This window comes from Pelodiscus sinensis, chromosome 24 (genome assembly GCF_052426305.1).
Source record: "Pelodiscus sinensis isolate ZL-2025 chromosome 24, ASM5242630v1, whole genome shotgun sequence".
NCBI classification, from domain to species: Eukaryota; Metazoa; Chordata; order Testudines; family Trionychidae; genus Pelodiscus; species Pelodiscus sinensis.
The window spans coordinates 18,517,711-18,545,129 of record NC_143075.1 but is presented as its reverse complement, the minus strand read 5'-3'; the positions used below and the strand labels follow the sequence as shown (position 1 = coordinate 18,545,129).

General features: G+C 40.9%; 1 protein-coding gene across 1 annotated transcript in view; it reads left to right on the top strand.

Moving 5' to 3' along the window:
* The window catches only part of MICOS10 (mitochondrial contact site and cristae organizing system subunit 10), a 31,610-nt gene extending 6,335 nt beyond the window's left edge, over positions 1-25,275 (top strand). The window contains exons 2-4 of the mRNA XM_075906877.2: positions 21,322-21,369; positions 22,067-22,176; positions 25,030-25,275. Of these exons, the coding sequence (XP_075762992.1) occupies positions 21,322-21,369; positions 22,067-22,176; positions 25,030-25,038 (167 nt within the window). The 3' untranslated portion in view covers positions 25,039-25,275. The remainder of the gene's footprint in view (positions 1-21,321; positions 21,370-22,066; positions 22,177-25,029) is intronic.
* Positions 25,276-27,419: the final 2,144 nt, after the last annotated feature.

The following is a 27,419-nucleotide window of genomic DNA, read 5'->3' as shown; positions in this document are numbered from 1 at the left end:
ATCAAAAATTAAGGCTCTGTCTACACAGCGGTGTTGAGACTTAGGTTAGGACACTTTGTTCTTCTCCCACCTTTAAATCTAGTTACAGCTCAGGTAAGTCTGGCTTACTCTGGCGGGCAAAATCATGTTATAATATGGGTTGCCTATGTCAATTCATCCCAGCCTGTAGAATGTCAAAAACATTTATCAGCCTTAGCACACATTCTGCTTGCTTATACTCATTATGTGGGAAAGAGATTTTCCTGCTTATGAAGAAAAAAAATCTTTCAAATGTTTGTACATGAAGGAGAGAAGGGGGAAATGAAAGAAAGTCAGGTCTATTTTAAGTACAGAAACACAACTTAAACCTTTATTTTGGAGTTTTCTTTATGTGGTTGAATTTATAGGCAACCAGATTATGCACAGAAAGAACTAGCAGCTTCAGGTTCTATACAGAGTAAAATAGTGGTAAACATTTTGCAGACGGGGAGGAAGACATCAGTACTTCATAACAGGTATGTTTTAAGCCTTGTCTGTTGGAGTATTTAAGAAGTTACAATGAAGACCACTTGTAATAAGTAAATAATTCACCTAATGTATGAACCAAAAATAGAACTGCTTTGTCCTTGTTCAGTGATGTACTATGAAAATAGCTCTCTCCTAAAATTCTAATGTCTGACATACTTCAATAGACCTAATTTAAATGTAGCCTGCCAGTCATGCTGGGTAGGTGCTTAATATATCATTATTATACTGAACAATAAGTGAAATAATCAGTGCAAAACCCTGAAGCATGTTTTTTTCTAGACCAAGGTGGGGAACCTGCAGGCCAGGCCACCGCTTCCCACAGCTCCCATTGACCGTGTTGAACATGCCAGCTGAGAGCTGCAGGGCTCTGCCTGTGGATACTTAATAAACAAACAATCTTGCAGCCTGCCAGCTGCTTAACCCTGATGAAGCGCATGCAGCTCATGGTCCGGATGTTCCCCACCCTTGTTTTAGACAGAACTGACTGTAACATCATGGCTTTGCAAATTAAGTTGGCAGTGGGTGAAGAACTTACTTAACCAAATAGTTCCTCCCAATACAAGGTGCACTGATGACCCTATAATATTTATTTTTTACTCAACTTTGATGATACAACCATAGGTATATAAAATGTCAGGGTTTTTCCAAAGCCAGTTTGCCTTTATAAATCAGGCTGTCTTTATAAAACTGAAAATGGAAGCCATTTTGTTGATATCTTGACTCCTGTGCACCATCATATTGAGATTCCTCTTTGCTGTCTTGGCAGCCTCTCTGCATTTGATCTGGTTGACCTGAACTGTTACTGTCTTCAGAAACAGAATGGTAATACCTGTCATGAATCTTAATAGGCTTGCATTATCCTGCTTATGTTTCTGGTTTAGACATGCTATATTTTCCTGCCACTAGGCTTATTTTTCACATGCACACACATGCTCAAGTCTTTATATTCCCCCTTTTGACCCCATTAGTCATTGCAATACATTCTTTCTTTACTCCTGCTTTCAGCAACAGAGATGTGCCTTAAGGGAAGGTATAAGAGTCCTCCCTCTTTCCCCATCAGAATGGGAAAACAGTCTGTGGTATGTTAAATTTAGGTGTGCCACATGAGCTGTGCTGCCTACAATCAGTTGTGTTTGAAATATAAGTACTTTTTAAACAAAGATTATATCAATAGAACATGCTTGGTGAAATCCTGGCCTATTGACGTAAATGGGAGTTTTGCCACTGATTGCACCTGCTGTCTCTAACTTCTGTGTTTACTAAGATTGTCTAGATGACTTAAAGGGAGAAGAACGTACACAGTTTAACCAAAAAATGTACAGTGCTTACAATCAAATTATTGCAGTATAGTACTTATGTAGGACAGTTGCAAAATGAAACCGAAAAGAAATACATTAGCCAGTTTCATTTCTTTATGTAGGTAAGGTTTATTTTCCAAATTGAGTGAATTGTGAGAAGAAAACTAGATCTTTATTTTTTTAATTTTAAAGGTAAGGAATTTTAAATCACACTTAAAACTATTCTAAATAATTGTTGCTCTGAATTTATACTTTTTAAAATTATGAGCGAAGCTTCACTTAATCAATAGGCTGAAAATGGCATAGCTTCTTCCAACATGAAATTAGAGAATTGTGGGGTGTATATAAGTCAAGTTAGTCATGCAGTTAGAATGTCAATACATAATGGCAAAAGCCCTTTCTTGAAACTGTATAACATGGGACTTTTAAAAGGCCATGTGAACTTTTTTGTCTAAGTTATGTCATGAACTATTATTGTGACGAAAGATGGGGAGGTAAGTACAGTATTTTCGACTTCTGTACTGCTGATTAAAGACTTCTAGTCTTCTAGGTAATGTGTATGTATTCTGAATGACAATAATTGCTGAAAGATTGGCAGATTTCCTTCACTTTGACAACAGGGTACTAGTTTGAACAACTTTCTCTTATTGTTGATATTCTCTAGAACATGTAAAATAGCAAAGATCCATCTTTGAAACTATAGTATAAAGGATTTTCAGATGATTAAGTGAGGCAAATGATTTAAATGCTTTAATCCATATGTCACTAAGAAGTAACCCCGGGAAAGCTGCTGGTTTTTTGGCTTCTATTTCAGATGACTCTGCTCAGATCCATTATTTGGAGGATATTTTACCATTTCAACATATGCCTGTACATGATCAAGCTGCAGCCTAAAAACTCATAAATAACCCACCCTGACTATAGCGGTAATATTAATTTCCTTCTAATCCTCTGTTTGTTTTGACATCTGAGTATAAAATGCCTCTAATCTTCATTTAATAATTTTTTATGAGGCACTTTTTAACTTTAGCTTCTGCTGTAGCTGAAATGTGGTTTCTCTTGGCTCACATCATCTTGTCTGCTTTGTTCAAGATTTTCCTAAATATTGAGGGTAAAATCTCTAACTATTATATCTGAGAGCAGTATGATTGCTCGGAGCTCCAGTACTTAGAGAGTAAAAAAGACTGTTGAGAGTCTATGGGTTAAATTTAGAGGTGGAAGCAACAGGCGAGATGTTGTGGTTGGTGTCTGCTATAGACTGCCGGATCAGGTGGATGAGGTAGATGAAGCTTTCTTTGGACAACTGAGCGAAGCTTCCAGATTGCAGGCCCTGGTTCTCATGGGTGACTTGAATCACTCTGACTTCTGTTGGTAGACCAGTAAAGCAGTACACAGACAATCTAGGAAGTTTTTGGAGAATGTTGGGGATAACTTCTTGGTACAAATACTGAAGGAACTGACCAGGGACCATGCACAGCTTGACCTGCTACTCTCAAAGAGGGAGGAACTAGTAGGGGAAGTAGAGCTGGGTGACAACCTGGGAAGCAGTGATCATGAGATGGTAGATTTCAGGATCCTGACCAAAGGAAGAAAGGAGAGTAGCAAAATACACATCCTGGACATCAGAAGAGCAGACTTTGACTCCCTCAGAGAACTGATGGGCAGGATTCCCTGGGATGCTTACATGAAGGGGAAAGGAGTCCAGGAGAACTGGCAGTATTTTAAAGAAGCCTTATTAAAGGCACAGGAAGAAACCATCCCGATGCACAGCAAGAAAAGCAAATATGGTAGGCGACCAGATTGGCTTACCGGGGACATGCATGGTGAGCTTAAACACAAAAAGGAAGCTTACAAGAAGTGGAAACTTGGACGGCTGACTAGGGAGGAGTATAAATATATTGCTCGAGAATGCAGGGGGAGTTATCAGGGTTAGCAATAAGAAGGTGATCAGAGAGGGTTTAGGGCCCTTACTGGAAGAGGGAGGTAACCTAGGCCGTGTCCAGACTCAGGGGTTTTTTCGGGAAAAGTAGCCTTTTCCCGAAAAAACTTCCCCTGTGTCCAGACTCAAGCCGCGTTCTTTCGAAATTATTTCGAAAGAACGCGGCTTTTCTTTCGATGGCGGTAAACCTCGTTTCACGAGGAAGAACGCCTTCCTTCGAAAGTTCCTCTTTCGAAGGAAGGCGTTCTTCAATGTAAAGAGGCCGTCTTCGAAAGAGAGCATCCAGACTCGCTGGGTGCTCTCTTTCGAAAAAGCGGATTTCCTCTATCGAAAGATCCGCCTGCTGTCTAGACGCGATCTTTCGAAAGAGGCTCTTTCGAAAGATGCTTTCGAAAGAGCCTCTTTCGAAAGAAGCCTGCAGTCTAGACATAGCCCTAGTGACAGATGACATGGGAAAAGCTGAAGTACTCAGTGCTTTCTTTGCCTCTGTCTTCACAGGCAAGGTCATCTCCCAGACAAATGCAATAGGCAACACAGTATGGGAAGGAGGTAGACAGCCCTTTGTGGGGAAAGAACAAGTTACGAACTATTTAGAAAAGCTAAACATACACAAATCCATGGGCCCTGATTTAATGCATCCGAGGGTACTGAGGGAGTTGGCAAATGTCATTGCGGAGCCTTTGGCCATTATCTTTGAAAACTCATGGAGATTAGGAGAAATCCCGGATGACTGGAAAAAGGCAAATGTAGTGCCCATCTTTAAAAACGGGAAGGAGGACAATCTAGGGAACTACAGACCAGTCAGCCTTACCTCAGTCCCCAGAAAAATCATGAAGGGGATCCTCAAGGAATCCATTTTGAAGCACTTGGAAGAGGGGAAAGTGATCAGGAATAATCAACATGGATTCATGAAGAGCAAGTCGTGCCTGACCAATCTGATTAGCTTCTATGATGAGGTAACTGGTTCTGTGGATATGGGGAAGTCAGTGGATGTGATATAGCTTGACTTGAGCTAAGTTTTTGATAGGTCTACCATAATATTCTTGCCAGCAAGTTAAAGGAGTATGGATTGGATAAATGGATAGGAAGCTGGCTAGACTGTTGGGCCCAATGGGTAGTGATCAATGGCTTGATGTCAGGTTGGTGGTCGGTTTCTAGCGGAGTGCCCCAAGGATCTGTTCTTGGACCGGTTTTGTTCAACATCTTTAATGACCTGGATGAGGGGATGGATTGCACCCTTAGCAAGTTTGTAGATGACACTAAGCTAGGGGGAGATGTAGATACGCTGGAGGGCAGGGATAGGGTCCAGATTAGAGGATTGGGCCACAAGAAATCTAATGAGGTTCAACAAGGACAAGTGTAGAGTCCTGCACTAGGGATGGAAGAATCCAAGCTTTACAGGCTGGGGACTAAATGGCTAAGTAGCAGTTCTGCAGAAAAGGACCTGGGAATTCTAGTGGATGAGAAGCTGGATATGAGTCAACAGTGTGCCCTTGTAGCCAAGAAGGCTAATGGCATATTAGGGTGCATTAGGAGGAGCATTGCCAGCAGATCCAGAGAAGTGATTATTCCCCTTTATTCGGCTCTGGTGAGGCCAAATCTGGAATACTGTATACAGTTCTGGGCCCTCACTATAGAAAGGATATGGACGCATTGGTGAGGGTCCAGCAGAGGGCGACCAAAATGATTAGGGGGCTGGAGCGCATGACCTATGAGGAGAGGCTGAGGGATTTGAGTTTGTTTAGTCTGCAGAAGAGAAGAGTGAGGGGGGATTTGATAGCAGCTTTCAACATCCTGAAGGGAGGTTCCAAAGAGGATGGAGAAAGGATATTCACAATAGTGATGGCAGAATGAGGAGCAATGGTTTCAAGTTACAGTGGGAGAGGTCTAGGTTGGATATTAAGGAAAAGCTGTTTCACTAAGAGGGTGGTGAAGCACTGGGATGGGTTCCCTAGGGAGGTGGTAGAATCTCCATCCCTAGAGGTATTTAAGTGTCAGCTTGACAAAGCCCTGGCTGGGTTGACTTAGTTGGAATTGGTCCTGCCTTGGGCAGGGGGCTGGACTTGATGACCTCCTGAGGTCTCTTCCAGCTCTATAATTCTAAGTGTCAGTCTATTCTGTAATCTGAATAATTTTCAGCAATATTCATTGTCTGGTTTGCAGTGTCAGCAATTAATGGTAATCCTTCCTATCATTATGAGTGGGATTATGATACCCCGTACTTACTAGTAAAACTTTATTAACCTTTCTGAGAACTGGGCTTGTTACACAACTTTTTATGTAGTGCATGTGGTAATTAATTAAATTCACATTTTAAAATGTTTGAGCACAGTAAGTATGTTGCTTTGTATAACCACATCTCTAAGGCTGTGCCTACTGCCACAAGCTTTATCCAAACTTCCTTCTTTCATAACAGACTTTATAAATTTCAGTGTAGGTCCTCAGATATATTGTGCTGTATTTGACCAATGGGCTGTTCTGTTTTAGCAGGCCAAGGACAATCCCACATGCTTCTGCTCTGGTGAAAAGGCAGCAAATTAACCAGCAAAAAGATAGTTCATTCTGAAAGAGTGATCAAAAGCTTTCAACACCTCAGACAGTCTACCTCATTGACTTTTGACTTGCGTGTGGTGGTAGAATAGATGTCCCCTTTATGGTATGGCATTGTGGGGTTGAGAAATACGCATAAAGATGCATAAGAAATTAGGAAGATACATTAGGATAATGTTCAATTTTTATTCCATTGAATGGTTCTTTTAATTGCTGTCAAAGTGTTTTTTCACCAAGTGGATATAGTCTTGAAAACCTGTTAACTCTGCCCTTATAATCATTGTTGTGTAAATCTCTAGAATTCTAGTTTATGAAATTGAATGCAAACTTGGAAGGTAAACTAAAGACATTTCTAGAATATAACTGTTAGAACAGAGTTTAATAAAACTTTTTTGTATGGAAAAACTCAATGAGCTGTATAGAGTGGTATACTCTGTGTTTGGGAGCTCACTGTTTTCATGCCAGTGACTCCCATTGTGCTGCGTAAACATGAAGGATTTGTATAACTACTTTAAACAGAGTGCTATCTTTTTTTTAAAAGGCATTTTTTGCTGTTTGTTTTCAAGTGTTGTCTTGCATTTTAGCTGACATTTGGAGTAAGAGTCCTGTAAAAGTTGTCTTTAACTATATCTGATTTTCTTGTATTGCTGCATTGCCTTGTGTAAAGAACCTAATGTGCCCCTCCCTCTTCTAAAAAGAAAAGTGATTTTTACTACTATCTTGGATAATTACAGAAAAATGAGTCAGAACATAGAACTTAAGAAAACAAATTTCAAAACATCATTTTAAAGTAATTAAGCTGCCTATTGATATCAGCTGGGAGTTGCGTAATCTCTTGGGGCTGCCATTTTAATAATAGCAACAGGAAGTCTGCAGCTTGATATCCTTCAGGATGGAAAGATCAGAAACAGTTCTCATTCTTTTGATCCACAGGATTATTGCTCTTGCAGAAGTGTAGCACATGAATGTATACAACGAGGGTCTTATCTGTCTTCCATCCAAATCAATCTGAACCTCAGTGGGACCAGGATTGGGCCCTAAACCAAAAATCCCCTGAAGAATAAACAACCTCAAAAGTAGAAAATTCCTGCTTCTTGTTTTGCCTCAGCTCAGATCTTCCTATCTTATAGACAGCAAGCTGACTACAGCTACTTTGTAATGTCTAATTTGGGTTTGAAGACAATTTAAAAAAAGCAAATCAGAAACGTTTTAGAGTACTGCATTTATCCTTTTAGTGTCTTTTTTCCTCGTGTAGGTCATTAGAGTCCTTGGCAAAGGCACAAATAATGACTAATGTCAAATATTGCCTTCATTATACTTAGTGGACAAAATTCTGTCTTTAGGTACTCCTATATATAACCCTATATATATACCTGGGTACTCCTATATATAACCCTATTGACTTAAATAGCTGCATATATGAAACAGCCTTGTCAGATACATGCTTGTTTAGAGGCTGGAAATATTTTTGGAAGGATTTACCTATTAACTGCTGTTATATGAGATTGACTTTAGAATGTAAGGGGTCAAATCATCTTGTAAAAGGTGACCTACACATAGTCAGTGAAAAAGGAATCCTTCCATATTTTTGTGCTAGTTGCCCCCACACAACCATCTGTATTAAACTCAATTTTCATTGTAGCTTGATAGTTCACTTGGCAGATCTTACATTCTCACTATTTGTTGTTTAATCACTAACTCACAACAGGGCCATTTCTAAGGTATGACGATTCCATCTATTGATCTGTACACTAACAGACAAGTAATATGCATCCTGGTGTAACTAGCGTACAAAACTTGCAGCCATGGCAGCACACTTAACTTGTTTGAGAAGGGGGACCCCATTTGCCCCTTTTTGTTTTGCAAGCCTGTTTCACAGAGTGAAAAGGGAATGACTCTTAGGTCTTTAAGAGGGGAAATCACTTCTCAATATAATATAGAATGAGTAGTCCTGTGGCACCTTAGACTAACATATATACTATCTCGTGCTTTTGTGGGTAAAACAAAAAACAGGACTATGTGGCACTTTAAAGACTAACAAGATGGTTTATTAGGTGATGAGCTTTTGTGGGCCATACCCACTTCCTCAGATCAAATAGTGGAAGAAAATTGTCACAACCATATATACCAAAGGATACAATTAAAAAAATGAACACATAGGAAACGGACAAATCAAATTTCAGAACAGAAGAGGGATGGGGGGGGGGAGGTAAATATCTGAGTTAATGATATTAGAGGTGGTAATTGAGGAAGCTATCTTTGTAATGGGTAAGATAATTAATGTCTTTGTTTAAGCTTAGGTGTAAAGTGTCGAATTTAAGCATGAATGACAGTTCAGAGGATTCTCTTTCAAGTATAGTCTTAAAAGGTCTTTGAAGCAGGATGCAGGTAATCAAGTCATTGAGACAATGTCCTTTCTGTTTGAAATGGCAAGAAACTGTTTTTTCGTTGTGATCCTGTCTAATATCTGTTGTGTGGGCATTGATTCTTTGGCAAAGTGTCTGAGACATTTGTCCAATGTATATAGCAGATGGACACTTTCGGCACATGATTGCATAAATTATATTTCTGGATGAGCAGGAATATATGTTCTTGATCTTATAACTCACTTGGTTAGGTCCAATAATGGTATCAGCAGAGTGAATATGTGGACAAAGCTGGCAACGGGGTTTGTTGCAAGGGAAGGTACCAGGGTTGGTATTAGTGTGATATGTCCTGTGGTTGTTGGTAAGAATCATCTTGAGGTTAGGTGGTTGTCCATAGGAGACTATGGGTCTGTCTCCCAGAGCCTCTTGGAGTTTAGTATCCTGTGCCAGTATAGGCTGTAGTTTATTGATAATGTGTTGGACAGGTTTAAGTTGGGGGCTGTAGGTGATGACAAGTGGTGTTCTATTGTTGGTTTTCTTGGGTCTATCTTGAAGTAGATGGTTTCTAGGTATTCGTTTGGATCTTTCAATTTGCTTTTTTATTTCTCCGGGTGGGTAGTTGAGGTTTACAAATACTTGGTAGAGATCCTGAAGTTTCTGGTCTCTGTCAGTGGGATTAGAGCAGATGCGGTTGTATCGAAGGGCTTGGCTATAGATAATGGATCGTATGGTGTGTTCTGGATGGGAGCTGGAGGCATGTAGGTAACTGAGTCAGTGGGTTTTCTGTAGAAAATGGTGTCTAATTTTCCATTGCTGATTTGTACTGTGGTGTCCAGGAAATGGATTTCTTGTGTAGAATGGTGCAGGCTGAGATTGATGGTGGGGTGTAGGTTGTTAAAATCTCTGTGGAATGTCTCCATTGTTTCTTGGCCATGCGTCCACATGGCTACATTTCTATCACTTTTGTGGGTAAGACTCACTTCATCAGATGAGTTGGAGTGGAAATAATAAAATTCAAGATTATATATAAAATAAACAGCAGAAGAAGTAACTGTCAATTGTAGGACCTGTGTTAATGAAAGTAAGTGGTCTGGATGTGTTCCACTCATAGCTTTTGATGTGAAAATGTGGATGTTAAAGGCAGAGGTAATTGGTTTTGTAATGTGTTAACTAGTTACCCTGAGCTTGACTAAAGACAATAACAGTGTCAAATTTTTAAATGAATTCCAGTTCTGTAGTCTATCTGAAATTGGGCAGTAAAATTCTTTTGTAGAAGAATGGCTACTTTAAAATCCATGATTGAGTGACCAGGTAGGTTAAAATGTTCTCCTACGTGTTTATCTGTTACCATTTCTGATGTCTGATTTGTGTCCACTAGTCCTTTGGAGACACTGTCCAGTTTGGCCAATATTCATGTCAGGGGAGCATTGTTGGCATGTGATGGCATAGATCACATTAGAGGCTATGCAATTGTATGAGCCCCTGATGATGTGGCTTATGTGGTTAGGTCCTGTAATAGTGTTGCTTGCATAGATGTGTGGACAGAGTTGGTAACAGGGTTTGTTGCAGGGGTAGGTTCCTGGGTGAGTATGTTTGAAGTGTGATGCGTGTCTGCTGGAAAGGATTTGCTTCAGGTTGGGGGTTGTCTCTGAGCAAGGATCAGGCTGTTTTCCAAGGCCTGTGAGTGAGGGATTGTTTTCCTGCATAAATTGTAGATTGTCAATGTGCTGGAGGGGTTTAAGCTAAGGGCTGTAGATGATGACCAGTGATTATGTTCTGTTTCCCTTGCTGGGCCTGTCTTGAAGTAGTTTGACTTCTGGGTACTTGTCTGGCTCTGTCTGCGTTTCCTCACTTCCCCAGGTGGGTATTTAAGTTTTAAGAATGCCCAAAAAAGAACTGGTAAATGTGTGTCGGTCAGTGGGATTGAAGCAAATCCGGTTGTATTGTCTGTAGGCAACGAATCATGTCTGTGTTCTGGATGGAACCTAGAGGCATATAGGTAAGAATAGCGGTCAGTAGGTTTCCAGTATAGGGTGGTATTTGTGACCATCATTTAATTGTACTTTAGTGTCAAGGAAGTGGATCTCTTATGTGGACTGGTCCAGGTTGTGTGAGATTAGGGTTGCCAGTATTTTCTGATAGAAATGTAGCTGTGTTAGTCTGGTGTATCTGAAACAAAATACAGGACTATGTAGCACTTTAAAGACTAACAAGATGGTTTATTAGGTGATGAGCTTTCGTGGGCCAGACCCACTTGCTCAGATCAAATAGTGAAAGAAAATGATCACAACCATATTTAATTGTATCCTTTTGGTATATATGGTTGTGACTATTTTCTTCCACTATTTGATCTGAGGAAGTGGGTCTGGCCCACGAAAGCTCATCACCTAATAAACCATCTTGTTAGTCTTTAAAGTGCTACATAGTCCTGTAGTTTGTTTCAGTATTTTCTGGGTTTTTTCCCTGCCAGGAGGCGAAAATACCGGACACCTGGCAACCCTACAACACACTCAGCAACTGGACCCAGCACCCAGACCTCTGCTCCTGGACCCCCTGCTTACCTTCTGGCTTGATCAGGAAAACAAGATGGCTGCCGGCAAAAAGCCTAACGACCTGAAGCAAGGGGTAGCAATGCCTTCCCTGGGTCTTCGTGCTCAACCTCTCTCTTCTTCCTATCCCTATTCTGACTCTGCATGCACTTAAAAGGGCCATGTGGTTTTAATGCTGATTTGTTTTTTTGCGTAACTCGCAGGGTCTTTTTTTGCGGGGGGGGGGGGGGGGAGGGCTCAACTTTGGTCTCCCCCTTCCCCCCCAACAGAATTTTCCCCTTTTGGGGGGGGTGTGGGGGTTCAGTATTTTTGGTTAAACCGTCTGGCAACCCTAAGAGTGATAGTGGGGTAGAAACTATTGAAATCCCTGTGAAATTCTTCAAGGGTCTCCTTCTTGGGGGTCCATAAGATCAGATGTTGGTTCAGTGTAGTGTAAGTAGAGGAAGGGTGCTACGGGATGAGAACTGAGGAAATATTGTTCAAGGTCAGCCATAAAAATGTTGGCAAATTGTGGGACCGTACGGATACCCATAGCAGTGCTGCTGACTTGAAGGTATAACTTGGCCTCATCCACAACTATTTCCAATATGGAGACAGTCACATAGCTTAGCTACCAAGTGTGCTGTGGCATTATCAGGGATAGTGTTCCTGACAGCTTGTAGTCAATCCTTGTGTGGATTGTTGGTGTAAAGAGCTTCTACGTCAATGGATGGCCAGGATGGTGTTTTCAGGAAGATTACAGATGCTCTGTAGTTTCCTCAGGAAGTCAGTGGTGTCTTGCTAGCAGCACTTACAGCTCTCTTCATAGGGTCTGAGGAGAGAGTCAGCATAGCCAGATAATCCTGCTGTAAGTGTGCCGATACCTGAGATAATGGGATGTCCAGGATTTCAAGGTTTATGGATGTTAGAATACTCCTCATCAGTGCTCTGGGGGTGTGTTTGTGCAGATTTGGTCCCAAGCTGTAGGAGCCAGCTTTGAGGAAAAAGCGCTACATAAAGATCTTGGGATACAAAATGATCCTATAAAATGTGTTTGTCTCTTACACAGATTTGTAATTTCAGTATTTGAACTCGACAGTGTTGATATAGTCTCTTCCCTTTGGCTCTCCACTTTTACACTGGAAATTCAAATTTTAGTTGGGGAGCACTGTTTAGCCCCAACCTTAAAGGTGGTAGCCGAATTTCAATTACAACTCCCTCCCTAAAATTAAGTTACTTTTATTTTTCCCTTCTTTGTAATATTATTTTTGGGGGTCCAGTCTTGCAGGATTTTTTTTCTCTAAAATCTCTGTTCATCCTATGTGTTACTCTGTCCTGTCTCTCCTTAGCCCGCTAAAGGAGGATTTAGCCTCCTCTGCACTTTGAAATTCAGGGAATGTCTTCTGACTCACTTCTCTTGTTGCTTTATAGAAGGGGGAGGACTCTGTGCTGAGCCAGGGCTCTCTTCCATCTCCATTCAGCCATTGGAGGTTGGAGCTGAAGTTGTAATTTCAAAGCTTGGCTCCTTTGCACTTCTGTAATTCTAGGGAGGGAGCCGAGTTGGAGAAGGAGAACAGCCTTCCAAGTTAGGGATCAGCTTTGTGTTGAGTTGTTGGGCCAACTATAGGTATCTGGAAGCAGCTCTGAAGATGCTTCTCTCCTTTATAATATCTCATAAGCTGTTACAAAAAGGAGGGTGAAAAATTATTCCCCTTAACTTCTGAGGATAGGATAAGAAGCCTTGGGTTTAAATTGTAGCAAGGGAGGTTTATGTTGGACATAAGGATAAACTTTCTGCCAGGGTTGTTAAGCACTGGAATAAATTGTCTAGGGATATTGTGGAATCTCCATCACTGGAGACGTTTAAGAGCAAGTTAGGCAGGCATCTGTCAGGGATGATCTAGATGGTGCTTGGTCCTGCCGTGAGCGCAGGGGATTGGACTCTGACCTCTAGAGGTCCATTCTAGTTCTATGATTCATAGCTCCATCTGGTTCGCTAACTAGCTGAGGTTGTGTGCAGGAAGAGAATCAAAGTTCTTTTTGGCCTTCACTTCAACCTCTACAGCTGCAGGGTGGGACAATTCTGAAAGGAAAGAGGGAGAAGTGAGGGGTAATTCTGAGTTTGGATTTCTATGATTGTGCAGCCTGTTCAGAAGCCTGGATGGAAGAAGGTCTGCTCTGAGGGAAATGAAGCCAAATATACTTACTTTCTGGTCCACTCTATTTGTGCAGTGATGAGGCCCCAGCCCAGCTGTGCATTCTTGGGGAGTTGGTACATAGCTTTGATGTTGCCAAAAAAAGTCCAATCAGCCAGTGGAAAGGGACTTCAGCCAAGTGGTGTCCTAAACCATGCACTCATTTATTGTATCCCTGCGACACAACGCCAGTAGGTGGAAATGTTTCCTGGCTCTTAATTCCTTGATATATAAAACTTATTTTTATAAGAAATTCTGAGGAACTTAAGGACTGCTGGCACTTGTCCTTGTAAATGATAAATTCCTTGCTGGAGATTTGAGGAGGCTTTAGGCTTCTTTCCATGGCATTTCCTTTAGTCAGTGAGATACCACTGTAACATTTTTCCATCTAAATGATATGTTAATCTGGACAAAAGTTTTGATGTAGTATTGATAAGATGCAGGGTGTGTATTGCCATGCTGGCTTATCTGTTAATGGAAATCTGAATTACATGTGGCCTTTCAGTCTTCTCTCTCTCTTCCCTTCTCCCCCCCCCCCTTTTTTTTTCTTTAAGAAGGGAGGGAAAGTTCTCCCTCTGCCCTACCAGGCAGCCTGTTCATTATTGGCTGTGGCATAGACTAATTCAGTGTTTCTCAGTCAGTGGTATGAGTACCCTTAAGAGTACTTGAGAGAAGTCTGGGGGGGTATGCCAACACAACTGAAATTTGGAGAAAACTGAATTTTTGTTTTAAGTTTTACAGTGCTTTATTATTTTTGTACTTTTTACACCCAGCTACAATTACACCTGCCCAGCTACGATTGAGTTGTTTAAACAAATATGTTGCAATTGTAGAAAATAATTGTGTGTCTGAAAACTGTAGGTACTGGGGGTACTTTACAAAAAAAAGTTGAGAAAAACAGAACTAATTCATGTTGGTGCTACCTGCTTATACCATTTTATAGGATTTTATCCAGGATGCCTGGGCAACATTGTGGGCTGTTTATTTTTTCTTTCTTTCCCCTCCCTTAAGTATTGACTAGCATCTGGAAAAGCCTTTGAGTAGCTGACGCCTGTTTTTGGACACCAGAAAAAGAGCGGCGGTGTTTGGGGGTGCCTGGAAATCATGTTAAAGGTTTTTTTGTGCTGATTTTACTCTTAAAGGGATGATTTAATCACAACTATCTCTGGAATCTTTAATCCTATTTCAAGTATTTCAAATCAGTATTACAAACAAATACATTTTCAGTTTGATAGAGTACTTTTTATTTAATAGTTTATAGTCAGGGAAACCTGAAGGATGAAACTGTTTGCTCTCTGAACAACCTTAAATAGGCATGTAAAATCCAGTTTAATCATTTAACTAATTAAGCATTGTTTAACTGGTTAACCACTTAAATGGAGGCAGATAGAGGCTGGCTGGGTTGGAGCAGCCCCTGCCCATGGCACAGTGTGCTTCTGGCCAGGCTGAGAGGCCCATTTCATGTTGGGGAGCTGCTTCAGCCTGGCTGGGATGCCGGTAAACTGTAACGGGTAAGCATCACCCAGTTAACTTTTCACATCCCTAACCTTAACAGGGACCTTTTTTAAAGAAGATTTTGAGCATTGGCACTTGAAAGATTTGGATTGCAGCCTCAAAAAGATTGAGAAACATAGTTTGGAGTCTGCTTAAAGTGACTTTTCTCAGAAATTTTTGTACCCTAAGCATATCTAATAAATTAAAACTGGTTCTTAGAAATGTAATTCCTGCTGAACTGTCCTGTCCTAATCCACAAAGGCATTTTTGCACAACAATTATTATATACAGGTCTTGCCAAACAGAACTGCTTCATTGGGGGCATGATTAGGAAGGAAGGAAGATGGAGAGCACGTTGTCATAATTCTGATTACAAGAATATAGTCTGCAAATAATATTTATGCAGAACAAAGTTGTTAAATGCTTCAGGTTTCATTAGTTATGAAGTAAAAGTTCAAATAGCTTACTTAGCTACTGCCTTAGAGCTTATCATGCTGAATTTAATGTATCCTTTCTAAAGTTATCTGTTTCAATTGCTTTTTAATTAGTGTGACAGCTGCCATTTCCCCCCCCCCCCCAAAACTGCTATCCTTGCTTCAACAGTGAAACTGACAAGTTGCTATATGCTGAACTTCTTCTTTACTTTAATGGTGGCCATTGTGCCAGTCAAGTTGGCATTATGATGGATCACTGTCTTTTTTTTTCTAGCGAGTCCTATCCAGGTCTGGATCTTAAAAGGAAGACCTTCAGTTCCGGAAGCTTAATCTCTGTACAGACTGGGTACTATTTTCTTAGAACCAAGTAACTACCAGCAGCTCAGTCTTCATTTTGTTTAATATCTTGGGTCTTTATGTAAAAGAACAATCCTGAAGGGAGGGAGATGCAGTTTGGAATTTTTGTGTGTGTAGTTGTCTAATGAGCTACAAAATAAAATGACATTAAGAAACCTGTATGTTGCATAATAACAGCAACAGTGCCAAATGTCATTGAGCATATTTAATCCATTCATGTTCAGGCCAAGGCTATACTGGACCCAGAAGGTGGCTTAAGGTATGTAACTCCAGCTACGTAAATAAGGTTCATGGACTCCATCTATGTTAAGTCGAGCTTGGCACCATCTCCACAGTGAGAAGTTGATGGGAGTAACCATTCCCTTCAACTTCACTTACTCCTCGCAAGTCGACTCAGGGAGCCCTATGTGTTCGATTTAGTTGGTCCTTACCAGACTGGTAAATCAAATACCAGAAGAGCGTTACGTAAGTCGTAAGTATAGCTGTGGCCTGAGTCTCAAACGGTCTTTTTAAGCAGCAAACACATCTAAGTGTGACTGTTGGTTTTTATAATTGCTTAAGCCAACCATTGCTTGAGCAGAGCAGACTATTAAAACTCATGGTAACTATGTGTTGAAGAGAGCATTGATGAACTTATAGAAAAGCTTTTCCCTGGATGTATACCATTGAGGCATAAATCTATTTGAAAGATTTGCTTATCTGAACTATCCTTATAATAATCTCTTGGGTATGCAACACATGTTCTTGTATATTTTAGACTGATTTGGAGTACTGTATATCCTCTCATGAACCAAAGTGTATTTGTGGGGGGAAAAAAGGCCCAGAGCCCAGAGTTAGAGACCTAATTCCGGTTTCATATCTGCTTGTACATAAACAGCCTTTATTATTAGGCAGGAACATATAGATACATAAAATCTTAATGTTCCCTGTCGGCATTGAACCCATTTATAGTCAAACTGAAATGACAGACAGAGGGCTAACAAGGCTGTTTTTCTAGTTAAACATTTAAAGCTGTCAGAGAAGGTGAAAAATGCTTTGTATACTTTCCTGTGGCCTTTCCTTCCAAAGAGGCTCTGTTGGGCAAGAAGGTGGTGGTGGGGGAGAAGCAATCCAGCACAGATCAAACCCGTAGCTTTTTCCATGTTCATTTTGTTTTTATTGTAAGATAAACCTTTCATGTTTTATTGTTATGAAGTTAAAGCCTGGCCTAGAGGTGCCAATCTTTAGTGGAAACAGCTGTAGAGTTAGTGTGTCTGATCAGGTGGGAGGCTCTTTGAAGCAACATGTTGCCTTTTTAAAAGGAAATTGAGTATGTGAGAAATTGAACCTGTAAAACTCATCAGCAGGCTCTGCCATTGTTTATCTGTAGTGTAACTTTATATGGAATTAAAGTGAAACATACTTTTCCTTTTGTTTCCAAGAAAGAATGACTTAGGGGCAGCCCCCTCCACTTCTTTGGAGATCCATAGGAAATGACCACATAACCACAACTACTTCCTAGTGGGATGATGATGAGTGAGAAATTATCCACAGTAACAGTTTCTTAACCAGGCAGGATAAAAGCTTAAAAGTAGTTAAGGCTTCTGGTTTTATGTTTAAAACCAATATTTAGGGGCAAACACCAGCCAGGAAAAAGCAGAGTCACTGTAAATAGTGGTTTGTGTGGGTGGGGAGAATATCTGAACACTTCCTACTGTTACGGATCTTAACATTTCCCTCCAGTTGTGAGTTCAGCAAAGTTTCTAGCCTATTCGCCAGTAGGAAGTGGAGTGAAGCTTGACAGATTTTGGGATGGGAAACAGGGGTCAGCAAAACTCTGAAATTCTGCCTCTCTGGCTTCATGTTGGTTAAACTTCCTCATGTAGGTGATAAAAAGCAATAATTGTCAGATTTCTGCCCTCATTTATCTCTCTCACTTCCTAGACCTAATTCAAACCTTACCGCATTTTCTAGTACTGATCTGCTATTTTCTTCTTCTAGATTAAATTGGATGCTGTAAGTAGCCTCAAAGATTGACACTATAACATTCAACAAAAGGTGGTCATAAACCAGATTTCTTGTCCCTTCCCTGAAGCCCAGGCGTATCATCATCATGAGGAGTTTTAATTCCAGCAGCCCAGATAGTGTTACCGCATCTGAACTTTCAAAAAAGAGGACACTCCTGTGAGGGAGTGTATCCGTATCTACCAACTCATGATGTATTAATGTGTGTTATAAAAATATATATTTTTAATATAATATAGAAAAGCACTGGGGCTGCTTGGCTGCTGTCTGGGGAACCCCTTGCAACAGCAGGGCCAGGCAGGGCAAAAGCTCCACATTCACTACCTGGTCCTGCTAATGCCTGAGGTTCTCTGACTGGGGCAGGGCTCTTTACCCCTCCTAGCCCCGCTGATGCCAGGGGTTCCCCAGCTGGGCTGGGGCTCCCCAACAGCCACCCGGCCTAGCCTCTACTGGCCTAGCCAGGGCTCCCTAGCCTGGTGTTCTCCCCCGGCTGGCTCCCACTTTCTGCCTCTGGGGCTCTTTGGTCCAGCAACATCTGTGGCCCTGCTAGACCATGGATGTTGCCGGAGCGGAGACCCGGATTTGGGAGGTTCAATTTGTAAGTTCATTCTATAGTTTTCCTGCCAGCCAGCTAAGAAGCAGGATTGAACAGAATTTGTTTAGGCCAGTGACTGAGTGGGGGAAAGAAATTGAGGGGAATCTTAGTGATTCCAACAATGATGGAAGAATCCTAAAGCTAAATGGAAATTTTTACTTTGGGTTTATTCCTCCTTTTTCATCCAAGTGTATAATTCTTAATTATTACACCCTTCAAAACTGATCAGTTTGTCACAGCACTGGCAAAGTAAAATAAGGGTTTGACTGATCTCATGGAAAATGTGGTGACATTAGCATCTACTTGGGCATTGCATGTGGCGGATGCAGAATTTGTCATTCTACAAATAATTTCTCATTGATTGCCTAACTGTTTGGATTGGTAGAGAAAATTCTTCTTGGACAGGAAGCATAAAGCAGTATCGCTGCATGACTACCTTTCTCAGCTGGAAAGTTAAAACAACGCCTAGTACACTCTGTCTGATTTCAGAGTCACATTTTATCGTCCAGCAATCAAATGAAAACAAAAAGACAGCATAGCCACCTTTGGCAGGGTAGGATTGTCAGAGGGAGTCCTGGGTCAGAAAACTAAACAGTTTGTACATTTGATGAATGTTTATAGATAGTAATTATCCTTAATAGCACAAACATACTATTGGAACCAACACCAGCTGTGCTATTGCAAAGATATTGAGGAGAAGCTCCATTTGGGGAAAAGCCATTGCTAATGGTGATCTACTGTTTTTCTTGCAGATTGTGCATCACAGGCCAGAGTTTATATTTAATGTGAATGGTTAGAGTTATTTACACAAGATCCTAGCAAGTATTGTGTTAGTGTCCTGAATTCAGAAAATGCACAGAAATCTGACCAAGTACTAAAGAGCACTGAGGAGTTCAAATTGTCTCAAGTTATGCAAATTGTACATGGCTGAGGAGAGTGAAAATCTGGTCTTCTGTGAAATGTTCAGTTGCTAAGATGTCAAGGGGGGGGTTGATGTCAGGACCACTTGACAAGCTGTCATCAAACATCTTCTCTTGTAGTTTCTCTTCTCTCTTGTTTTGAAATCCTACCCTATAATAACCATAATGTCCTAATAAAGTAGTTACCTCTGTGTTTGGTTCAGTTCAAACTCAATAGTAGAATGAAAAGAGCTTTCAGAAACAATTCTTGTTTCAAGCTCTCATGATAACGGGTTAACTTCGGTTCTCTGAGAGCAAAGGTCAGTTTTCTCTGTTCAGACCAATTCATTATCTCTCCTCCTAACATGCTTTTTATTATAGAAAAACACTGCACTTGCGATGCTTCATAGATTATTTGCTAAGGCAATGAAGTGCAGAGCTGCTTATTGGAGCAAAGAGTGATGAAAGAGTGGGAGCTATCACTACTTACTTTTTTCTTTGCAGGCAGTGTAAATTGGCTTGGAGTGGAACAAAACAAAAAGGGAAGCTCAGTCCACATGAAAGACAGTGTAGTGTAGATGTATGTGATTTTTTTTCCCCTGTGTTGTCCACTCTAGACCCTTGCTTAGTTGCTTTAAGTTCCAATCCGTAGTAAGTACTTATTCAGAGATTCATGTAAAGGAGCTATTCAGTACAATATAATCCTTCTAGGTATAAATTGTTTAAAAAAAAATCCTAATGCAAGATTAATTACTGTCTCTCTTACTTCTAAGTGTGTTTGAAACTTTGCTCATTTTCTAGATGAGTGCATATGTGGCCAATTTTGCTATTACACCTTTGCAGTCCCCACTAAAGTTAGTGTCCTTGCCCCATGTGATTGAAGGCAGAACTTTCCCTTGGGTCTTGAATGTTTAGCTATTTTGTTTCATGGTTCTTGAAAGTGCACAAATCCTCTGTCAAAACTTCCCTTCGTCTTCCAGAGAAAAGTTTTTTCTTTGAGTTACCGAAGTGTTTTTCTGAACCATACTAAGGCTTTTTCTACACTTAAGTTTAAGGCACTGACTAAAAACTGAAAGCGTGGCCATGACATGAATGCTGGGAGATTGCTGCCCTCAGCCCCCTTTGTAAGCCACCTTCACAAGGGGAGTGGCTAATAGCACTGGGACTGACGCTCCTTGAGCTATAGCCTGATTCACACTGTCACGGTACAGCACTGTAACTTGCTGTGCTCAGTGGAAGGGGTGTGTGTTCACATTCCTGAGCTAGAAAGTTACAGCACTGTAAAGTGTCAGCTTAGACTTAACCTAAGTAATTTCCCAAGTGGTGATGGAGAAATTTTGAGCTGCTCCAACTCAATCAGTGTGGAGTATGACTTTTCACATCCTAATCTGTTTGTTTACACTGACTAATGAATGCCATGGCTGTAACAAAAATGCAGCCCTGAGCTTTCTTTCCCAAGATACAGAATAATGGGAAGCATCTTAAGTTTACTGCCCTGAGGACATGCATTGAAGTAGAGTAATAAGAATTACTTGTAGTACAATAAGATATTAATCTGCAAACCTAAAAGGTAACTAACTTGGTTTTGCAATGGAGGAGGAACTGTGTCCTTGAGCTTTCTTCTTCTGACAGTGAAGCAAATTATAACTTTATTGAAGTTGGTGACACCATTTCCATAAATCTTGCCAGGACCAGAATTCACTCTATAACAGGGGTGGGGAACCTTTTTTGGGCTGGGGGCCACTGACTTACATTAAAAATCAGTTGGGGAGTCCCACACAAATGAGAAGCCCCTGAGTGAGAGAGGAGAAGTCACTCCTCACATTCCCCCCCGCCCACCAGAGCCTAGGGGGTCCAAGTCTAGTAGATTTTGTATGTTCCAGCACCACCCCTGCTCTAGAACAATAAATAGTAGGGAATAGGTATTGGTCTCTTGTATGCGCGCACACACACAAGAGACTCTCTCTATATAGATAGATAGTGTTTAAATCTTCACACACAAAAAACCTATAACCTACTTGCTCCTTAGGTGTGGCGAAACCTAAAAGTTTGTGATGGCAGGCCTCAGCTAGAACAAATAATGAAAAGAATGGAGTTGATTTCCATTTGTATATATTGTCTAGCTTCTTCCTTACTCCTTTTTTTCTATTTGCAGGTGCTGGTTTTGGATTAGGAATTGTTTTCTCAGTCATCTTCTTTAAAAGTAAGTGTCCCTATGTTGTTAGCTGTTTGTTGTCATATTAGTTTGTTTGGGTACACCTCTTAAACTGAATTCTTTGAAGTATGTAAATCTTGCTTAGTATGTTATGCCAACTTGTGTATAACTATTTACACAATTATTTACTACTGGTGTAAATAAATTGATGTGAAATTACCTAGACCCAACTACATACAGACTTTGAGATTCCGGTTCAAACTAGTCATAAAGGAAAAATTCTCTTATTTAAATTATGAGCAGATCTGGAAGATAGCAGAATACAATGGACCAGAGCCTCTGCTGGTGTAAATTGACATAAGTCCATTGAAGACACTGGAGCTATGCCATTTTACACCAGCTGAGGATCTGGCACTGTGGCCTCATCAATACTTGTAGAGTACTTTGAGATCCACAGATTGAAATGGCTAGGATAGTTTAATGTGACTTCCTTAAATACAGCAGATTTATTCCCATTAGACTGTAAATGACACTTGATGCCTTCTAATGCCGTTTTTAAAGATACTTTTTGAGGAGACTTCAGAGTACATAGTACCTGAAAATGCACAGTTCATGTTTTCCCATAATCTACCACTTCTTGGCATTTGTTTAGTAAAAAGTTGTCATCATAGCTTGAAATTAATGCAGTATTCTTCTTTTTGTATTCAATATTTCTAGTTTCTCTCCTTCTCTTTCTTTCACACAGGAAAGACGTGGCCTATTGCTTTTGGGTCAGGGATGGGGTTAGGAATGGCTTATTCCAATTGTCAGCATGATTTCCAGTCTCCATATCTTCTCCATGGCAAATTTGTAAAAGTAAGTTTTGGAGTAAAATACATATGTATGTTAAGAACCGTTCAGTTTTTAAATAGTCTTGCTCCTGTTTAAAATGACTGCAGAAGAAATACATTGCTACTAGCTGGAGGAGATCTCCTGTATGGTATTTTTTTTCAAACTTTTCAGTTTCTTTCAAATATTTAATGTACTCTTTACTTATGATTAAACCTACTACACACCCTCTCTTTGAGGACACTGAAATCTCCATTGGGTCAGCTTACATGCTGCAGGTGGTTTTTCTACAATGTACAAGTGTGTAAGAAATATGGAAAAATCTGGAAAATTAAAGTACCCTAAACAGTATGGCCCCACTTTTGCAATCGTATTTGAGGGGAGGACCTCTTTGCTTATAGATAGGACCCTTTGACTTGAGTGGGGCTCTGTACGGGGCTCTGTACTGGTGGATCTGATGGAAGTATTGGGGCCTAAAATTCTCCTTTGTCTTCAAGTATGTACAGGAACTCTTGACTGAGCATGTGAATTTGGAATCATTAGAATCTAGAAATAGCTCACTGTAAAAGGGTCAGTTTATGACTGGGTACACCCTCTCTAAAGAGAGTTATGTTGTAAGTGAGTTGGGTGAAAACTGATACTAGAGAAGTGGCTGGTGCAATTTAATTTTATTATAATAGACGTGATTGTGGTCACACGATGTGCCCACCTTAGAATGATCTTGCATTGGTGGTAAAAATCCCCCAGTCCATCACATAGAAATTAAACACAAATAGGGGGTACTTCTGTGGAACATACAGAGAACATTGTGAAGGGCTTTATCATTGAAAGCACTGGTAGTAGGGTTACATTCTAAAACATCAAAGTGCTAGTTTAAAACCTTCTGCCAGAAAACTTAGAAGTGACCTATCAAAAGGAGGAAGGGGGGATAGGAAGATAGTCCTGTGCTTTTTTTCTTCATCCTTCATGATTGCTAAAAAAGGCCTGGAAGGGTTTTTCAGCTAATCATCCCTAAATGTATTGAGGGATTAGCCTTCAACAAGCTTCTACAGTCCTAGCAAACCCACCCACTTCAGAATATTGAGCTATAAATATGCTCGGCCAATAACTGGGTTTCGGCCCTTTACAGATTTAAAAAAAAATTCCTTTATATTGGAGAAGTAGATGGAATAAGATTACAAACATGGAGAAGCTGGCATCTTACATGAGTGAAACAAATGCAACCCAGTAACATTTTAGATCCACCTTGGAGTGTGTAACCATTGTGGGATGTCCTCTTGGTTTTGTGGACTTCAGTCAGAAATAAATTGGAAGGAAATTTCTCCAATGTGGGGACTCTGGGGAGTAATCACCTAACCCAGAAACTCTAGGAAACAGTCTGTCCCTTGGAAGATGCTTATTATGGCAAAATAACTGCTTGGGAACATTGGGCAATAGAAGGCTGACTTGAGCTTGGCAAGGGTTTATATTTGTTTTAAGGAATAATCTCCACTCTGTAGTGAGGGTGGTCTCTAAGAATGAGGTCATCAGAGGGACACTGTGTGCAGAAGAAGCACAGCTGCCTGCGGGGCACTAGAGCTGAGGACAAAGTTTCCAGCACACTCTGTTGGCTTTCCCTGGCACAAAGAGTCTGAGCATGTTGGAGGGAGGAAGCAAGGAGATGAAGCCCATATAATGGTTAATACAATTAATTCCAAAATGTATAGTCATGGGTAAAAGTTCCAGAGTTATTAAAATGCAATTATTTCATGTCTGGTGGTTAGCACTGTGGAAAATATTGTTGCATTATCACACTCTCCCTAGAAAATGATGTTGGAACTTGATTTCAGCTTTCTCATATAGCACTAGAACCCATTCTTTGGTTTGTGAAAATGAGTGGGGAGTGTAGTAACAGCCGGATAGGATAGAACTCATATCAATCTAGACACTGTCCCCAAAGTATCCCCAAATATATTCTGTAAAGTTCTTCTAGTTGTGACATAAAGTGTGAGACCAGGATTTGGGCGACCTGTGTTCTGTTCTTAGCTTTACAGCACACTTCCTGTGTGAATATTTGTCTGTATGTAATTTTTTTTCCTGTGGGACAGAGTGATACCGTCATGACCCAGGGTCCACAGGCTGGGGGAGTAGGCATGGGTGGGTAAAGCCCAGCCCTGCCTCTTCATTCATGGAGCCAAGCCCCACCTACTGCTAGCCCAGCCCTCACTGGAGGCACCAGAGTCAGACCTGGCACCACTTCATCTGGGCAGCGGTGTGGGGATTAGGGTTAGGCTGGGGGGGAAAGGGCTGGGGAGGGTGCAGAAGGGGGAAGGGAAAAGGCCCAGGTTAGCATGGTGGTGGGGAGCTGGGGTGACCTCCCCTTCCCCCCCTCCCCAAGAGAGGGGTTGGTGAGCATATTGAGCAGTGGGCACAGCCCCCTAGTAGGTAGTTAACCTCTCCATGCTTCAGCTTTTCCACCAATTCAAGAAGGATACAGATTCTAACCTGCCTCCTGCAGGTGCTCTAGGCCAGTGTTTCTCAACCAGTGGTACGAGTACCATTGGGGTACTCGAGAAGTCTGAGGGGATACGTCAACACAACTGAAATTTGGAGAAAACTGAATTTTTGTTTTAAGTTACAGCACTTTATTATTTCTGTACTTTTTACACCCAAAAATTTCATCGCCCCCCTGGCTATGATTAAGTTGTTTTAAACAAATGTGTTGCAATGATAGAGAAATGTATATGTCTGAAAAGTGTAGGTACTTATAATTTTTTTAAAGGGGGTACTTTATAAAAAGGTTGAGAAACACTGCTCTAGGCTTAATTGCTTGCTTTGAGCATCTTTGGATAAAAAATGCTAAAAGATACAAAATGTTATAGGAGTCTTCTTGCTTTACAGGAACAGTGACTAATAACTAAGAACATCCCAGTGGGACGAAAGGAGAAATCATGTTATTCCTCAGGAATATTGAAGTGCCCCTGGAGTAAGCCAATGTTCTTCTGAAACACTTATCAGTTGCTCTTTCTACTCCAACAAGCTGCTTATGTACTTGAAACAAAGTTCTGTATCTTGTTTTGTATTTTTCTCTCTGAAAAGTGCAAGGAGGAATTCTTCTGAGAAATAAAAGAAAAGTGGACACCCCTGCCCCCCCAGTGTTTTGGCTTTTTTGCTTTGCATATGAATGGAAAGTGAGGACTCCCATTGTAATACTAGCAGCTAGAACCACCTGGTTAAAGCTGCTGCTCAAGTCCTTGTGAAAGGACAGCTGTCCTGTGTTTCTTCCCATTCAGACAGGCAGTCCCCACCAAACACATGGTTCACAGAAAGCTCCCCACCTCACCTCGCTTCCTGGATCTTACTCCTTGGGCTGGTTTTAGGAGAAGCACAGGTTCAAGTCCTGTCCCAACAGCAATTGCTGTGAAGGCCTACATTCTGTCCTCTCCAAACAGACGTGTAGGAAAGTGCAAGTCTGACTGGTTTGCTGTCTCCCCTAACTGATGCTGCTGCTTTAATCTGTAAAGGGTCTTGAGAAACGATTCCCTGCATAGTGAGCTAATGAAATAGATGCATGTGCTTTCTGATAGAGCTTTACTCCCCCCTCCCCTCATTTTTGGAATGGGACAAAGATGGTACTTGTAGTTCTTTATGCTTAATTGTTCCAGCTTTTATCTGGAGCTTAATATTTAGTTTAAGGTAAACAGACTTTTTTTCTTGAACACTTTTTTTAAGTGCACTCTGTTGTCAGTCTGCTCTCCTCTAGTTGATGTTTGGTGGAAGAGTCTCTCTTGCATCATCTCCACCCAGAAGAGGTACCAGCTGCTAACGGCTACTCCTGTAGACTTTTTTTTCTTTCACTGAACTCAGATGTATTCTTCTGTTGAGGCATTTGCTGCAAACATTGTCCTTTTATAACACAACCTGAGAATACTTGCTGTTGGAGAGCTTCCTGCCCCTCTCTTGGTGTATGTGGTCTATCACATATTATATGTCTACACCACCAAGGCATCTTCTGCAATAAAGGGATAATTTTATATAGGGCTTATTTTATAACCCTGATTTTTTTCCCTATACTGGTAACTTTTACACTAATGTTAAAAGCCTGTGTAAATATATTTTCTTTTTGAAAATTTATTGTGCTCCATGGTGAGCCAGGCAGAGGAAAGAATAACTTTCTCTCCGAAAAGAACACACAATGGAAAATAAAATTGCACAATGCTTTTCAAAACCTTGCCAAAAAAGGAAGGATGAGGGTAGACTTTGAGAAGGTGCTTAGAGATCAGAAAAAGCTTGGAAAGTGCCTTCCTGATATTGCGCAACAGGAACTGGAGATGGTATGGGTGCTTCAGTAATCTTCCCTCACCCACATCCCTTTAGAGGGGCTTGAATACAAATTTCACTTGCCAAAGATACATGCCAGGCATACCCAAAATGAGCACAGATTCACTGGATAAAACAGTTTCTGTGCCAAAGCAGAACTGGACCCTACCAAACCATGATGCCATCCAGCACCATTGCTAGAGTATGTCCTTGTTTTTTCTACCTCCTCCTCTCCCTTGCTGGGCAGCATTAATCAGTCATTAAAACAGTTTATTGGAAACAGTCCCTTTTTTTCTTTCCAATTTTGAATCATTTTATCCGGCCCCAATTTTTAATTTGAGCTGTGTACTTTGGAGCCACAGCTCCTCTGTGGTTTGGAGAGGTTTTCGGTGTTTTGTTTTTTTAAAATTCTCTTTTGCTGCAGCACTAGTAAGCTGGGAAGATAATGGATTTAGCCAGAGAGAAGAGCATCTGACTGGTGTAGGACAAAAAAAAAAAATCTTAAAGTTGTGGTACCTTAAGACAATATTCTCTGACAGGTCATGTAGGGAAAGAACTAGTTGATTGTGCAGCTTGGCCTGGAGTGAGAATCACAGAACACTAGAACTGGAAAGGACCTTGAGGGGTCATCAAGTCCAGTCCCCTGCCCTCATGGAAGACCAGGCACTGTCTAGCTCATCCCTGACAGATGCCCATCCAACCTGCCCTTAAATATCTCCAGTGATAGAGATTCCACAACCTCCCTAGGCAACTTATTCCAGTGTTTAACCACTATGACAGTTAAGAAGTTTTTCCTAATGTCCAGCCTAAACCTCCCTTGCTGCAATTTAAGCCCGTTGCTTCTTGTCCTACCATCAGAGCCAAGGAGAACAATTTTTCTCCCTCCTCATAACACCCTTTTAGATACTTGAAATAGTTTAGATTAAATGCTTTTGTAAGAGTCATAACATTAACTTCCTTTCAGAAAACAT